Source organism: Dryobates pubescens, chromosome 9, assembly GCF_014839835.1.
Source record: "Dryobates pubescens isolate bDryPub1 chromosome 9, bDryPub1.pri, whole genome shotgun sequence".
Classification (NCBI taxonomy): domain Eukaryota; kingdom Metazoa; phylum Chordata; class Aves; order Piciformes; family Picidae; genus Dryobates; species Dryobates pubescens.
The window spans coordinates 13,582,967-13,600,402 of NC_071620.1; the positions used below are offsets into that span (position 1 = coordinate 13,582,967).

At 44.7% G+C, this 17,436-nt stretch overlaps 1 protein-coding gene across 1 annotated transcript in view; it reads right to left on the reverse strand.

Annotated features, from left to right (window-relative positions):
- Positions 1 to 7,201: 7,201 nt before the first annotated feature.
- The window catches only part of LAMA1 (laminin subunit alpha 1), a 111,491-nt gene continuing 101,256 nt past the window's right edge, over positions 7,202 to 17,436 (reverse strand). The window contains exons 57-63 of the mRNA XM_009909928.2: positions 16,925 to 17,037; positions 15,652 to 15,841; positions 12,497 to 12,655; positions 11,447 to 11,600; positions 10,460 to 10,593; positions 8,241 to 8,463; positions 7,202 to 7,398 (exon numbers count right to left, since the gene is read on the reverse strand). Of these exons, the coding sequence (XP_009908230.2) occupies positions 7,238 to 7,398; positions 8,241 to 8,463; positions 10,460 to 10,593; positions 11,447 to 11,600; positions 12,497 to 12,655; positions 15,652 to 15,841; positions 16,925 to 17,037 (1,134 nt within the window). The 3' untranslated portion in view covers positions 7,202 to 7,237. The remainder of the gene's footprint in view (positions 7,399 to 8,240; positions 8,464 to 10,459; positions 10,594 to 11,446; positions 11,601 to 12,496; positions 12,656 to 15,651; positions 15,842 to 16,924; positions 17,038 to 17,436) is intronic.

Sequence of the window (17,436 nt, forward strand, 5' to 3'; positions counted from 1 at the left end):
AAAACAACCTGTCACATATGGAATCATTTTTTTTCTTGACCTGGTGTCAGAACATGAATTTTGGGGGAAGAATCCAGTGGCATCCAAGGATGCATGAAACACTACCGACCACAGAAGCATTGTGAAGATGTTCAAGAAGGTATCTGTCAAGTGTGGAAGAGCAGAGCTCAACCTGCTGCAGTGCCAAGACATGGCTGGGTGACAGAATCAAACCATTGTGCTGGAAGTAAACCTGTACAGGGTGCTTTACTGTGATATTTATGTCTCTCAGTCACTCCTCATGAGCAGCTGATGCTGGGGGAGGGAGAGAGGGAGTGAGACTGGAGGAAGAACTACTGTATAGGCAGCTAGACTGCTTGATGTATAGATCACAGTCTTCCAAAAGCATCTGTCTGGATCTGTTTGCTGTGTGCAAACTATTTTCTCCTTCCTTCTGCTGTCCCCACCACACAAGCTTCAAGAGACAAAAGCCAGGTGAGAAGGGGCACAGCTTCCCAGCTCTACCTTTTACTTGACGCACTCAGATTTCAGTCTGTGTAATGCCATAATGTTAATGATGCCACTTACAGCCAGCATTTCTTTTTCTTTTTGTTAACATTATATCTTCATTTTTAACCTAACTAATGTTCTTTTGTTTATTTTAGCTTTAATACATAAGCAACTTTTATACTATTTGGCTGCGTTGAGCAGAGAGATCTTGTATGATACAGCATGGAGAAGGCAAAGAGCTTCCAGTGAGCAGAGGGATTTAATCCTCTTGCTTAACATTTACACATTAATTACTCTTAAAACAAAAGCCAAACTAGGCCCAGTTGTGTTTGGGGCAGTTTACAAACACATCACAAAGTGCAGCTCTATCTACAGATAGTCTCTCGAAACACACTGGCTGACAAGAGAAGGCTGGGCTGTGATGGCTTTGGGAATGCAGCATGGCACATATAAGACCTGATCTTGTTAAAGATGATCAGCAAATGACTACACCTATTCTAGTTGCAGACATCCCTGTTGCTGCAGGGGGGTTGAACTAGATGACCTTTAAAGGTCCCTTCCAACTCAAACCATTCTATGGTTATGTCTCATTTGTCACAAGGATGAGCACCATTGTTCACCTCACCCTCTTGTTTTGGGCTAAAGTTTCTAGAACTGAAGTGTGTTTGTGGTGTAGGGAAATCTCACCAGTTTCTGGAAAACAGAGAATATTCTTTATATCTTCATATCTTACATAAACAAAAATGGGGACTTACGTCTTCAACTGCTCTGCAGTGTCTCCATTCTTGGATGGTGATATTGCACAATGAAGCCTGCTATGAAGAAAGGCTGAGAGAGTTGGGGTTGTTCAGCCTGCAGAAGAGAAGGCTCCAAGGAAACCTTCCTCTGGCCTTTCAGTAACTAAAGGTGTTGATAAGAAAGCTGGGGACAGACTTACTAGCAGGGTATGTTGTGACAGGACAAGGGGTAATTGAAACTAAAAGAGGGAGATTTAGACTAGAATGAAGGAAAACCTTTCTGGCACTGAGGGTAGTGAGACACTGTCCCAGGTTGCCCAGAGAGGTGGTATATTCCCCATCCTTGGAAACATTCAAGGTTGGGTTGGATGCACTCAGAGCAACATGATCTAATTGAAGATGCCCCTTTAGAGGCCACTTCCACCCCAAACCATCCTATGATTCTATGAATTTATCCACAGCCTGATTAGGGATTTATGCTCCTGCTCTGGATGCACCAGAAGAGGCAGAAGCTGGTGCCCTGTTTAAGAGGTACCCACACAGAATTATTCTGAACCAAGCCCTTCAGGAGAACACAAAGCACACCACTCTGCTGAGGAAGCCTGGGACTTGTGATGCTTTGCTGAAGCTGATGAAGACTTTTGACATCTGTAAACCCTGATTCTGGTTCAGAGCTAATCATGTTCTCCAGTAATTAAGGTTCATTATTAGTGCTCAGCAAAAGATCTCAGTATTGAAGCAGTAATTTTACTGATCAGTAAATCAGTAATTCCTAAGGAGGGCCAATCCCAATGTTTCTTTCTCACCTTCTTGAGCTAAAAATTGGTGAAATTTAACAACCATATCCTTTCATTTTCTTTAAACCAGTGTCATTTTAAACTCTCTTTTTTTTTTTCTTTCTTAACTCTAACACATGCATAATTGCAGCCAGGAAAAGACCAGGACAGCTGTCTTATAACATACATTGTTTGTTTTGACAACTATTTATTTAAAGTGTGTAAGAGCCAGTAGGTCTGTTTCAGTCATAAAACATCAACATTTTGTCAAGTGCTTTGTTCCCAACTCCGTTTTAGTTCCCTCTGTGGCAATAAATGACTCTTTCTATGCATTGCCCTTCTAAAACAGGACTAGTACTTTCCTTATAGAGGCAACAAGAGAATTAGATGAGTTAAATTCTGCTTTGGCCTGCAGCCAAACAGTTCCCTCAGCAGATCAGGAGTTCTAAACATCCATCTAGGAAGGACAAACTCAGCAAATGGGAATTGATGTGAGAAGGGCTTTGAATATGAAGAGCACCATATAAATGCTGAGCATTGTATTTATAGCCAAGGAAAGAGCTTTTATGACTGCAGAGAAAGCCTAAATATTAACCAGAGAGTCTGATATGTCATAGCAAATGTCATAGCAAATAACTTTCTACAGTACCTCCAGGTAAGCATAATGATCTTCTACTTCTAGGTCTTGCCCACTCATTTCACTCTGTTCTTAAGGAACAAGTTCTTTACCATGAGGCTAGGGGAACACTGGAACAGGTTGCCCAGGGAGGTAGTTGAGGCCCCATCCCTGAAGGTATTCAAGGTGAAGCTCAAGAGGGCTCTGGGCAGCCTGATCTAGTTGAGGATGCCCCTGCTTTTACTGCAGAGGGGGTTGGACTAGATGACCTTTGGAGGTCCCTTCCAACCCAGACCATTCTATGATTCTTGGTTCAGAGCATCCCATATGTTTGTGCTCCTTTCAGGGTCTGGCCCTTGAAATAAGGGCTTCATCAAAATAAGTCCTGAAATAGATCTTACTGTGTTTTGTACCAGATACAGGGGAGGAGGGGGAGTTGGAAGACTTTTACTACTTCACAACTTGTGAAAGCCAACTATGATGTCATAAAATCCACTCTTTTCTACTAAAATTAACTAATTTCTAAGACATGCATATTAGCAGATGAACTATTTTAAATCCAGCACTCAGCCTACCACAGCAGGGCCAAATACGTGCCGGCTCTGAGGCAGAAGAGTAAAATTCTTTGTGGATACAAAGGGAACTAACGACCCATGTGTACTGTGGTTAGTACTGTTACACATTCAGCTGGTTTGTGGCACACTTCTCTGGATTTAATATGCAGCAAGATGAACATGACTTTTGACGAGGAGGAATGGATCCAAGCTAGAGGAGGGGAGATTTGGATTAGATGTTAAGAAGTTCTTCCCCATGAGGGTGGTGAGACGCTGGAACAAGTTGCCCAGGGTGGTGGTAGAAGCCCCATCCCTGGAGGTTTTTAAGGCCAGGCTGGATGTGGCTCTGGGCAATCTGATGTAATGTGAGGTGTTCCTGCTCATGGTGGGGTGGGGGGCAGGAACTAGATGATCCTTGAGGTCCCTTCCAACCCTGACAATTCTGCGATTTTGTGGTTCTGTGACTGTAAGGTCTCAGCTTTAAGCCTCGTTTCAAAAGGCCGAAGCCTTGTTTGTCCTAACAGCAGTTGAAGGCAAACCCCAGTTATGATGGGATTGTCATCTAACAAAGTAACAAAAATTGGAAAGAAATGAATGAGAAAATGGCAGGGAGAAGCTCATTCAGCAAGATCCAAAGATGCTCTGGGCAGCCTGATCTAGGTGGGGATGCTCCTGCTGACTGCAGGGAGGTCAGACTAGATGACTTTTGGAGGTTCCTCCCAGCCTGGACCATTCTATGATTCAAGCATTTAAGTACTCCATGGTTCTACAAAGGCAGCATTTGGCGTAACAACAGAGAGAGGGTGTAATGGAAGCAGACTGGAATGCTCTGACCTGTTTATGCAGCCAATGCCATTCAAATGTGTGTGCAAATGTGTCTGTGTACAATATTAAACTACCTCACTCTGCATTTTGTAGGAACAAAACAAAAAAAAAACCAACCAAACAAAAAACCTGATTTTGGCTTTGAGGTTTACTATCCCCAAACTTCCTGTTAGCAACTTCCACTTTTCCACCAGGTAAAATGTTTCTCCTTCTAAGAGGCAAGATTTGGAAATGACCACTAAAATAAAATAAAGAGACGTGCTCTAGGATATGGCTGAAATTTGATCCAAATCACGTTGCCTCAATTCCTGCTTGTAATGTGAATCTGATCAGGTCAGACCTTGTGGTTAACAGACCACAAATAGAAACACATTGAATTTCAAGAGCTCTTTTTTTTTCCCTTCCAATGGCTTTCTACTGATGGGTGTCTCTTCTGGAAAATAATCCGATGCCACTACTCAAAGCAAAGTGTTTGTATGTCTGTTTCCATTCCAACCCTCCTTTTGTTGTGTGTTTTGTTGGAGTAAGCCCTCATGTACGTGTATTTGTACAGCAGAATGTGTCCATTGTATTTTATCTGTGGCAAAAATAAAACCAATACAACAAAGAAAGCTCTTCAAACCTGAACATGTGGGGTTGGCTTAGAAGCAGGTGATGGAACACTGCCAAAAAGCAGTGGGGAACCTGTCATCAAATCAGCAACACCCGAAATTAGCTACAAAATGAACCACCTTCTGCCATCCTTGCTCAAGAGGAGTGATTCTTTGTTCCAGGAAGTCTTCTCTTGGAGTGCCTCAATGCAAGGTACAAGATGACACTGCTTGGAATGGTTGGACTTGATGATCTCAAAAATCTCTTCCAGCCTCACCAGTTCTAGGATTTGATGAATCCTATCTCACTGAAATCAATGACAAACTGCTTTGGGGTTTCAGTGGATAGCAGCAGTTTTTCAAGTAGAATAAAACTGACTTTCAAATCACAGAATAAACCAGGTTGGAAAAGACCTTCAAGATCATCAAGTCCAACCTATCACCCAGCACCATCTAATCAACTAAACCATGGCACTAAGTGCCTCATCCAGTCTTGTTGTAAACACTTCCAGGGATGGTGACTCCACCACCTCCCTGGGCAGCCCATTCCAATGGCCAATCACTCTTGCTGTGAAGAATTTCTTCCTAACATCCAGCCTAAACTTCCCCAGCTTGAGATTGTGTCCTCTTGCTCTGAAACTTATTAAAAGAGGACAAAAGCCAAACAGAATTGTAAGGAGTAAACAAAAAATGTGCTAATTCCAAGGGAAAAAAGGAGATGGAAGTGACTTAGAGAGAATTTTGTTTATTACAAAGTTATATTAGAGTGAGGGTGGTGACAAAATGATCCAGGTTGCCCAGAGAGGTGGTAGATGCCCCATAGCTGGAATTATTCCAGGAGAGGCTGGATGGGGCTCTGAGCAACCTGCTTGCGTTAGGGATGTCCCTGCTGACTGCAGGGGGGTTGGACTAGATGGCCTTCGAAGGTCCCTTCCAACCCAAACCATTCTATGATCCTGAAGTACAAGACATGTCTGTTACTGCTCAATGACAAACAGATGTCCTTACTTGAATCAGATCAAGCACATGTTCCCCAAATTTGGCTCAAGCACAACTACTAGAAGACTCATTTCAAAACCAGAAGCAGGCACAGTGGGAAAAGCTAAAGATAGATCTGAGACTTTCAGGAATCACAGAACACCAACGGTGTTTCCAGGTGTCCTTTCAGAAATGCTACACTCCCAAGAAGGATAAATGAAATATTGTTGCCAAAAAACAGTTGTTCCCAAGCCAGACCCAAATGACTTCTTCACCCACACATGAAAGCACAAACAATCTTCCTGAGCTGCAGTGGGGGTCAGAAGCACTGAATATTAAGGCAGAAGGAAAAGGGATTTGAGCTACTAAATAAATAAGAAAATTCTATTCCTCAGAGTGAATCCAGAGTGTAGGGTCCTGCACCTGGACAGCAACAACCCCCTGCACCAGTACAGGTGAGGGAATGATCTACCAGAAAGGAGCCCCAAGGAGAAAGGCTTGCTGGTGGACATGAAGTTTACCATGAGCCACCAATGTGCCCTTGTGGCCAAAAAGGTCAATGGTCTCCTGGGGTGCCTGAAGAAGCGTGTAGCCAGCGGGTGGAGGGGGGTTCTCCTCCCCCTCTACACTGCCCTAGTGAAGACACGTTTGGAGTCCTGTGTCCAGTTCTGGGCTCCTCAGTTCAAGAGGGAGAGGGTACTACTGGAAAGTTTGACAAAGGCTACAAAGATGCCAAGGGGACTGGAGCATTTCTGTGAGGAGGAAAGGCTGAAACACGTGGGGCTGTTTAGCCTGGAGAAGAGCAGACTGAGAGGTGATCTGATCAATGCTCAAGAGCTAAAGGGTGGGGTGCAAAAGGATGGGACCAGTCTCTTTTCAGTGGTGCCTAGTGACAGGACAAGGGGAGATGATCTGCAAACTGCAACCCAGGAAGCTCTGCTTAAATAGGAGAGAAAACATCTTTGCTGTGAGGGTACTGGAGCCCTACAGCAGGCTGCCCAGATAGGTTGTGGTGTCTCCTTCTCTAGAGAGATTCCAAACCCACCTGTACACTGTGATCCCAGGCAGCCTGCTGTGGGTGATGCTGCCTTAGCAGTGGGGTTGGACTGGATGGTCTCCAGAGGTCCCTTCTACCATGCAGTGAGATTTTGTTATTTTGCAAACTGAGACCTTCTAATCCTGCCTTTAGTCTTCTGCTCCCTCTGCTGGACTTTACCCACTGGTACATTTCACTTCTTCGCCTCCTGGCTGGTTTTCCTCGAACTGAAATGCATGAACAACTGAAACTCCATGAAACAATGCAGTTTATTGTATTTATTATGTGGTCTAAAATTGTTGCCTTTTTATAAAATGACCAACACACAATAAAATGAAAAACACTGTCAAGTAATCAAAAGAAAACATACTGTAAACACTGATTAATAAAAATTCCCCCAAGACAAAAATGCCCAGTTAATGCCATTAAGGTTGCAGTGGAGGTATTTGTTGTTTCAGACCTTTGAGTTAAAACACAGACAAGGAGCTTCTGGCTGGGGGGATAAAAAATTACCTGAGTCGGGAAACAACCAGAAAAATCAGAGATGCAGGTTGTCACCAATTCTTCTTTTCATGAGAAACAACAGCTCAACAAAAAACCCTCTCTCTCTCAGTTCCAGGCAGGCTTTGCTGCAGGTCAGCGCTCAGCCCCAGGGCAGGAATGAGGGAAGACTCCGCGCAGGTCAAAAGCTGTGCTGAAGTCAAATAACTCTGCCTGTTGGCCCTTGGTCACCACGAGGTTCCTCAAGCAGCCACGGAATGAGCTCTTGCTCGTGAGGCAGTTTTGCTTCACGTCAGCTGAAAAACAAAAGTGAAATGTTTTGGATCTGCTTCCATGAACGGAAACAACACAAAGATCCAGGGTGCTATCCCATTGCTTCGTTTCCTTCCCAAATGAGATGGAACAATGCCTGAGGAGCACCACGTTCCAGTCACATTTGGATGATGTGGGATGTTCCACCATATGCTGTCAGCTCACCAACAATATGGAAAATGGAAACTAAAATGATCATTATCTTGATCAATGTTTGCAGAAGATGCAAGCTTGAGAAGTGGGTCTGGCATGAATCTTACAAGGTTCAACAAGGCCAAGTGCAAGGTCTTGCATCTCATCTGGGGCAATCCTTGGCATCAATCCAGGCTAGGGGATGAAGGGCTGGAGTGCAGCCCTGATAAGAAGGACCTGGAGATGCTGGACATGAGCTGGCACTGTGTGCTAACAGCCCAGAAATAACTTTTCTGGGCTGATCTCCAGCAGCATGGACAGTGGGTGGAGGGAGGGGATGGGATTCTGTCCCTCTGTTCTGCTCTGCTGAGACCTCATCTGCAGTTCTGGGACCAGCTCCGGAGTCCTCAGTACAGAAGCCCCATCCCTGGCATCATTCCATGTCAGGTTGTTTGCACCTCTGAGCAACCTGCTCTAGATGTCCCTGCTGACTGCATGGGGGTTAGACTGGATGAGCTTTAAAGGCCCCTTCCAACTCAAACTACTTAATGACTCTGTGATAACTCAGTCATGAACTTCAGGGATTGGCGAGTAAGGGGAGGAGGAGAGAAGACAGTGTATGTGTTAAGAGTCATTCTTATCAGACAGTGGAAGCAGGAGGGAAAGAAGGCAAAATAAATATTACTGCACCTACCAGGATAGCCTCCAACATAAATGGGATTGTTTGTATCTGCAGATGTTGACTGGAGATAGGGATTATCAGTCTGAACCAAATTCCCATCAATTATCAGCGAGATGCCATGTTTGCTCTTGCTGGCTTGAAGCTTGTGCCATTTTCCATCACACAAAGAGTTTGTGCCTCTTGGTTCGTAGGCAGCTGTTATTCTGCCAGCTCCGTTGTTGACATGAAACAAAACCTGTACAAAACCAGCCAGATGCCCAGAAGTCAGAACACCCCAATTAATTTGCCCAGAGAAAAGCACAACCAAGGTGGTGCAGAGATTTCCGTTTTCACAGATGTTTGGTAATTAGGCAAAGCTCGTGTTTACTTCAACAGAAACTGTGTCCTCACTGAACCATCTTTAAAATCTAAAGACTTCTGTTTAAGACTTCAGACTAAAGACTAAAACCTAAAAGACTTAGACCTCTCCATGTAATGGCTTGTTGGGTGAAGTTGGTGTGATTCAGTTGGGAAGTCAATGTTTTTTATAAACACAAATCAAGTCATTTTCTGACAGAAGGTGAGACTTCAGCTCTGAAAGGGCAACTAGAGCAGGGTAGATTTAGGTTAGACATTAGGAAGCAGTTCTTTACTGTGAGGGTGGTGAGACACTGGAATGGGTTGCCTAGAGGAGTTGTGGACACCTTATCCCTGGAAGTGTTGAAGACCAGGCTAAATGAGGCTTTGAACAACCTTGTCTAGAGGGAGGCACCCCTACCTATGGCAGGGGCAGTAGAATTAGGGGATCTTTAATGTCACTTCCAACACAAGCCATTCTGAAAAAAAATCCACTGTATCTAACTTCATGGAGAAGGACCTTGAAAGTCCTTGCAGACAATAAGTTGTCCATGGGACAGCAGTGTGCCCTTTTGGTTGAGAAAGAAAATGGTATGCTGGGATGCAGAAAGACAAGTGTGCCCAGCAGGCTGACAGAAGTTATCTTTCTCCTTCTACTCTGCCCAGTGAGGTCACATCAGGAGTATCATGTCCAGTTCTGGACTCCCCAGTTCAAGAGGGATAGGGATATGCTAGAGAGTGTCCAACAGAGATTACAAGGATAATTAAGGAACTGGAACATCTTTGACGAGGAAAGGCTGAGAGGCCTGGGGCTGTGGTCTTATTAATACTTAGATATATCTGAATAGTGGGGGTCAGGAAAAAGGGACCAGACACTTTTCGATGGCGTCCTGTGATAGGACCATGGGCAATGGATACAAACTGGAACACAGGAAGTTCCACTTCAATATGAGGAAAAAACTTTGTTGTGGGGGTGGTGGAGCATTGGAGCAGGCTGCCCAGAGAGGTTGTGGAGTCTCCTCTGGAGACTTTCAAGAGCTGTCTGGGTGTGTTCCTGTGTGACCTGCCCTACGTGACCCTGCTTTGGCAGGAGGGTTGGACTCAATCTCCAGATGTTCCTTCCAACCTCTACCATTCTATGATTCTGTGATAACTGAAGAGAAAGAGAGGACTGAAAGCGCTTGCCAGTGCCAGTGACATGTATTGACTTAGTTCATGTCCTTATTTTTCACAGCAGCAGATGTTGCCTCAACTCTTTGGTGAGGATTAATATGTAAATATTAACCCAGAAAGGATGTCCCAGAGGAACAGTGGTATTTCTTTTAGCTAGGAAGTTCTGAATAGAAAATGAGGCATTTCTGAGAAAAGGAAATACTTAAGAGCCATCAAGAATACATTTTTTATGCAGGAGATGCGTGGAGAACTCTGTATTGATTGTTAAATGGTTTCTGGAGCATAATGGCCAGTAGAAGTAGAGAGTGAGTTAATTGCTCATGAATATTGAGGAGGAGATTACAAAACAAGGTGCTTTGCACATGCAATGATGTGTTTATCAAGGACAAGTGTAGCTCTGTGACAGGAAAACCATTAAGCTACAAGAAATTTGATCTAGCATACAGGGTGTGTACTGCAGGTCACAGTGGCTGCAGACTACCATAAATTACACTAATTAAAACAGAAAAATGGCTTCTGCTAATCTCACACAACAGATGATGATGAGGAGGAAAAACCCTGAAACTGAAAATCTGCCCCAGGCTACTTCTGTCCTGGGAGGTTAGGACATTTTGTCTCCATCTCATTTTAATTGTGGCTATTTAGTGCTACCTAACAACAGTCCTAGCCTCCCAGTTTAAGCAAGCTTTGTAAAATGAGTGTGCCAACAGAGGGCAACCTACCTTGCCATTTACCATCTCCAGTCCAACAGCATCAACCTTAGCACTGCTGACCCCCAGCAGAACACCATGCAGGGCTGTGGTACGGAACTCCAGAGTGATGTTCACATCGGATCGGACTTTGTAACCTTCTCTGACTGAAAAGAAGTTAGAAGCTTCTAATAGAAGACTTGCAATCCACAGGACAAAGCAGAGCACAAACATTGTCCTTGTGAGGAAAAGCTGAGGGACCTGGCGTTCTTTAGCCTGGAGAAGAGCAGACTGAGAGGGATCTTCTCAATGGTGATCAATAGCTAAAGGGTGAGGGGCAAGAGGACGGAGCCAGTCTCTTTCTAGTGGTTCCCAGTGACAGTGCAAAAAGCAATGTGCACCAACTGGAACCCAGGAAGTTCCATCTGAATACATGGAGAAACAGCTTTGGTATGAGGGTGCTGGAGCCCTGCAGCAGGCTTCCCAGACAGATTGTGGAATCTTCTCTAGAGAGGTTCCAAATGCACCCGGACATTGAGATCCCAGGCAACCTGCTGTGCATGACTCTGTTTTAGCAGGAGGGCTGGACTAGACGATCCTCAGATGTCCTTTCCAACTCCCACCATTCTAGCCCCAAAATACCACTGCTAAAGCAGGGTCCCCCACAGCAGGTTGCACAAGGATGCAAGCTACTTCACAGGTGCCTTGTGTCTTTTATCTTCATGCTCTTCAACAGACCATAACTTAACATCATGAACATGGATATTCTCAGCCAAAGAGAGAGGTAGTTCATTTCTTCCCCAGTGCTGGAATCATTAGCTCTTTCATTTGTGGAAGGCAGCTCTTAAACGGCCACTTTTGGATGCATGGAGAGAAAGGGACTCTGAAGTACATACACAGGGCATACCCTCTGTGTGTGAGGAGTCAAAGAATGACACACAGTTCCAGCAAGACCCAAAAGGAGTATGCCCTCATTAACATTCATTCAGCAAGGCACAGCTTTCACTTCATGACACTTACCAAGAGCAGCAAAACCAGTCCCATCAAAGAAAGTCCCTTCCTGTGCTGTTACATAGCATTTGTTCACAGCAAAGATGGACAGAGGGCTCTCGTTGTCCAGTTGCTTGCTGTTAACTGTCATGTTACCCATGCAGGCAGGAATACTGTGAGTCACCTACAAATATGGAAATGATAGAGTTAAGGTACAGTATAAACTGCTGCAAAGATGTTTTGCAACTTCAACAAGGTCAAGTGCAAGGTCTTGCACATGGGCTGGGGTAGTATCAACACAGGCTGGGGGTGAAGGGCTGGGGAGCAGCTCTGTGGAGAAGGACTTGGTGTCAGGAGGTGAAAAGCTGGACGTGAACCAGCATTGTGCACTCACAGCCCAGAAACTAATCATGTCCTGTGCTGCAAGGGGATGATCCTGTCCCTCTGCTCTGCTGTGATGAGGCCCCACCTGCGGCTCTGGAGTCCTCAGCACAGCACTGTTGGAGTGGATCCAGAGGATGCCACAACACTGATGTGAGGGCTGGAACCCCTCTGCTGTGAGGTCAGGCTGAGAGAGTTGGGGTTGTTCAGCCTGGAGAAAAGAAGGCTCCATGGAGACATTATTGCAGTCTTTCAGTACTTAAAAGGGGCCCATGAGAAATCTGAAGAGGGAGTTTTCACAAGGGCATGTAGTGACAGAACAAGGGATGTTGTCTTTATGCTGTGAGAAGCTAGATTTGGATTGGATATTAGGAAGAAAACCTCATTGTGAGGATGGTGCAATACTGGCTGGCTCAGGGTGTCCAGAGTGGTGGTAAATGCCCCATCCCTGGAACCACTCCAGGCCAGGTAGACTGGGGCTCTGAGCAACCTGCTCTGGTTGCCAGTGTCCCTGCTGACTGCAGGGTGGTTGAAACTAGATGATTTTTAAGGTCCCTTCCAAACCAAACCAAGTGATGATGTTAAATACTTCTTTTTGTCCCTGTCAGACAGGGTGCTGAATTAAGTGGGTTTGATGCAGCCAACTTCTTATAGTCCTGCAAAATGTCTGGGACAGCACACAACTCTTAACACTCTTACATTCCCAAGATTCTTCGGCACATAGTCTAAGGGGAGTCCTCCCACGTAGAGCTTCCCTTCCACATCCAAAGTGCTGCCATCTCCCAGAGCACTGACTGCTACTGATTCCTGTCCATCCACAATGATTATACCTTTCCTTTTGACGTATTCTGTCTTTATCTGGGGAGAAAAAAAGAAAAAAAGGACAATGCAAACATCAATCAGTGAGCTGAAACAGCCACCTAGTCATCATCTGCCATAGAAGAAAGAAAGACAATTTGTGAGTGGTTACACTGCTTTGTCATACTGCACTGAGGCATCCTCTTGAAATAGGTTGAGGCCATTTCAGAATGCAACTGAGCAGCTAAACTGCTTCCTTGTCTCCTCAAGGCCAGCTGAATATGAGCCAGCTGTGCAGCCAAGAAGGCCAAGAGCATCCTGGCTTGGATTAGCAAGTGTGGCTAGCAGGACTAGGGAAGGGATCATCCTACTGTAATGGGCACTGATGAGGCTGCACCTCAAATATTGGGTACAGTTTTGGGCCACTCATTCCAAGAATTACACTGAGGTTCTGGAGAAGGTCCAAAGGAGGGCAATGAAAATGGTAAATGGTCTGGAGAACAAGTCCTGCAAGGAGCAGATGAGCGAATTGGAGTTGTTCAGCCTGGAAAAAAGAAGGCTGAGGAGAGGGAGTCTTTCTGGCTCTTCACAAGTCCCTGAAAGATTGGAGAGAGGTGTAAATTGTTTTGGTCTCTCAAGCAGCAAGTGAAACGACCAGAGGAAATGGCGTCAGGTTGCTCCAGGGGAGGTTTAGTTTGGAGATTAGGAACAATTTCTTCCCCAGAAGGGTTGTCAAGCCCTGGAACATGCTTCCTAGTGCAGTGGTAGAGTCCTCATCCTTTGAGAGACTGAAAAGTCATGTAGATGTGATACTGAGGGACATGGTTTAGTGGTGACCTGGAAGTGGTGGGTTATTGGTTGGACTTCATGATCTTAGAGGTTTCTTCCAATCCAAACTATTCTATGATTATTTAAAACTACTAGTTCATTGCCTTAGGATACATCAGTGAGTTTGAATGAGGGAGTACTGTGCTGGTCTGCTGCACACCAGTTGAGCCATCTCAGCTTTTGAAGCACACCCTCTTACACTGTAATTTTGTGATGGGCTGTCTTGAATTTACTGTGACCAAAAAGCTTCCCTCTTCTATCTATTTTGTTATTCATGCCCCTGTGCCTTAATTGCACTAAAGCCATGACTCACATGCAGGTGAGGGACTTTATTTGATGTCAGCCAGTCCAGTCATTGAGTCTTCTTTGGCCTACTTTTAGCCCCACTCAGAATCTTGATCAGGTTCATCTTGAGGTTTCATGAACATTTGGGTTGTTTAAGGGATAAAGTGGTGCAGGAGAGTGATAGCAGCAGATGGCAGAGAAGCATGGAAGTGCTGCTTTCAGCAGCTATACACATTAGCTTAAACTGATTGTAGAACTACTGCAACAATCTCCCCAGCTGCAAAGTGGCGTGACTCAACCTCAATTTCCCCAGAAACGTTCAAGCTTCTGGTTTTATGCCCTGGGTGGGAAAGGCAGATCAGCACTCACATAGAATCTGTTCACTTCTTTTTAAGAGGATAGTGTGAGCTGTAAATCCTGGAGTGTTCTTCCCTTCAGGGTAGTCAGCAGAGCTTAGCTGGGACCTGTCTCTCTGACAGAAGATCACATTAGCTAGGTTTTGCTGTATTTTTCTTCTGCTGATTATATATGAGCAGCAAAAAGAACATTCTGCTGATTATCAGGGTGCCTTGGAAAGGTGGCAGCTTTGTGACATTTTGTCCCACAGAAGCCACTTCTTGGAGTTAAGGCTTCACATGTGGAAAAAGAAAGGGAAGCTTCTCACCCTCACCTGACTTAAGACAAAGTAATGTGGCCAGAGTGGCTTTTAAAACTCATTTAGACATCAGAGTCACTTCTCTTGGAGAAAGCTGTGGTCAGCAAGAGGTGGCCTGCTCACAGTATCACCAAGGTTGGAAGAGAACTCAAAGGTCATCAAGTCCAACCTGTTACCACAGACCGCATGACTAGACCATGGCACCAAGTGCCACGTCCAATCCCCTCAGAACAACTGCTCAGAACAACTGGGCCAGCAGAGGCCCAGAAGCTGGCAGCTTTTGTACTGAAGGCCCTGAATGCTGTGTAACACCTGAAAGCTGTAGCCATGATTTGCCTTCAAACTCTTCTTAGGCCAAGTCTCCATTAATACCAGATGTCTACCTTTCCCATGTTGCATGAACCAAGGAAATGAGGAAGTGCTTCCTTACTAGCAGTGCTATGACATGCTCAGGTATTAAACAAATGGGAGAAAGGGAAAACTCTGTACCCACAAATCTCTTACACACTCAGTTGCAGATCTTTTATGACATAGTGCATAGCTGACCAGGAATCTCCGTCTTTGAAGAGATTCCAAACCTACCAGGACACTGTGATCCTGGGCAACATGCTATGGATGACCCTACTTTAGCAGGGGGCTTGGACTATAAGATCTCCAGAAGTTCCCCTTCTGACTCCAAACATTCTGTGAATGGTCTCTGTGAAAAAAGTCAGTTTCCAGACCTCTCTGCTGGGTTCTTCTCTGGCAAAGATGGCTATTAGCACAGAGTTGGTGAACTACTTTAATTCTAAATAATTTGAGATAGTTCACAGTAGTAGGATGCTGGAATCAATGCATAACTCTGATAGGACAAAGAGTGATGGATTTAAAGTGAAAGAGGGAGATTTAGACTAGAGAGAAGGAAGAAACTGTTTACACTGAGGGTGGTGAGAGACCAACATAGTTTTCCCAGATTGGTGGGAGAAGTCCCACCCACGGAAAACTTTCATGCCAAGTTGTCTGGGGCTCTGAGCAACCTGCTCTAGTTGCAGCTATCCCTGATGACTGCAGGGGTGTTGGATCAGATGACCTTTAAAGGTCCCTTCCAACTGAAAATAACCTGTGAGTCTGTGACTAATTAATGAACATTTTAAAATGAAGTAATTACACTCAAATCCAAGTTACTTGAATGCTTGCTTAAAACTTTGTTACTTTTGCAACACAAAAAACCAAAGATGAAAGGCAGAGAAAAGCCACCCCTGTAACTCCAGGGAAGGCAAACTGCAGTACAAGATTGGTGACTACCTACCGTATGCCATTTTCCGTCATGGATAACCGCAGGGTGAAAAGCCACTGCTTTGCCTTTGCCCAGATCAAATGAGAAGTAGAGCTGTCCCCCATGAAGCTGCAGGGCTGCATAATCAACCTGGTTTTGGTGAGCCATGTAATAAATCAGGCCACTGGAGGCAAAGGTTCGGATATTCAGCTGGATGGAGAGTCTGGAGAAAAAAACCCAACAACTTGGTGTTACTGAGAGATGTTCTGCACTGCTAAGTCTTACTATGAAAAGGAATTTATTATTACAAGAGCCAGAAACACAGGATTTGCATTGATATTAAGAAAGCATGATTTACTATGGCTTTCATGATAGAAATCAGTGCTGTACCCATCAAAGACGGAATAAATGCTTGGCACAGAGTGAGCTGGGCTTTAAGAGGGACTGGCTCAGCTGTTAGTGACCACAGGCTTGCCTACTGCCCCCAGGAAGGAATCAATTCCAGAATAATGAGATGGCATCCATTATTGTTAGCCAAGCTTGCTGGGGTATAATGGGCAGCCTGAGAACAGAGGGAGGCTTAAAAAGGTAGAGGAGCTGACTGAGCCATTTATTATAGAGTTATTAGGTTCAGACTACACAGCATCAGTCCTCTGCAGTGTCCTTATGTCCAATAGTTACAACAGAAGCTAAAAAGGTCCTTTTCTCAATGCCTGCAGAGACTTCCTCAGTTGAAATTACAACCTAAAAGATTCTGATTCCATGAAAGAACTCTAAGTGTTTTGCAGTCTGCATTTTGAAGACCTTGTTGGGAGCCTCTCAAACAAATAAGAGTGGCAGAAAGGTCACATTTTAAGTCTTAATAAAAAAGATTCTCTCAGGAGTCTCATCTCCTTCAGTGACCTGAAGAATGAAACAGACACAGAAGATGGAATTGCAGAATATCCAGTAGAGAGGGTGAGATGTCATCTGCATTCAAGGAACAGAGACCAGCTGGGTTCTGTATGTGGAAAACAGAAAGCAAAAAACATACAGAAGGGACACTGGGGCTCTCGAGTCTGTGGGGAAAGAAAGCAGAACTCTGACCATCAGTTAAACTCGTGATCACAAACCTGAGAAAGCCACATTAATGATATTGTGCTGGTTGTGATACCTTCTTCCACGAGGAACCCACAGAAACCTGAAGTTAGGGACGTGTTCAAAGCTGGTAATGCATGTAAAGCACGCATGAGAACCATTAGTGTGTTTCTGGTAGCTCAATACAAGATAACATACTCTGTGCAGGTATGATTTAGGATATACTCACTTCTTCCTGACAGTGGACTGATTGAAGAGCAGTGTTAAGTGGCTGCCTTTGGCAAGTCCAAACTGATGGGCACCTTGAACGTAAACAGGTAGCTCATCTTTTGCACAAACAACCTGTTAATGGAAGGACTTTATTAAGAATAGTGACGATGTGCCTATGCAGAATATCATAAGGAGCGAAACAAAGTACAGAGCAACATCAACCAGTTAAACTCCCATCCTGAGTTATCTTTAGGCTCAGAAAGCATAGAATCAGAGAACGGTTTAGGTTGGAAGGGACCTTTAAAGGTCATCTAGTCCAATCCCCATGCAGTTAGCAGGGATATCCATCAGGACATGGTTCCAGGGATGTGGGCATCTACTACCTCTCTGGGCAAACCGGGCCAGTGTCTCAACACCCTCATTGTAAAACATTTCTTCTTTCTCTGAAGTCTGAATCTCCTTCTTTTAGTGTAAAGCCATCACTGTTTGTCCTGTCACAACAGGCCCTGCTAAAGAGCCTGTCTTCAAAGA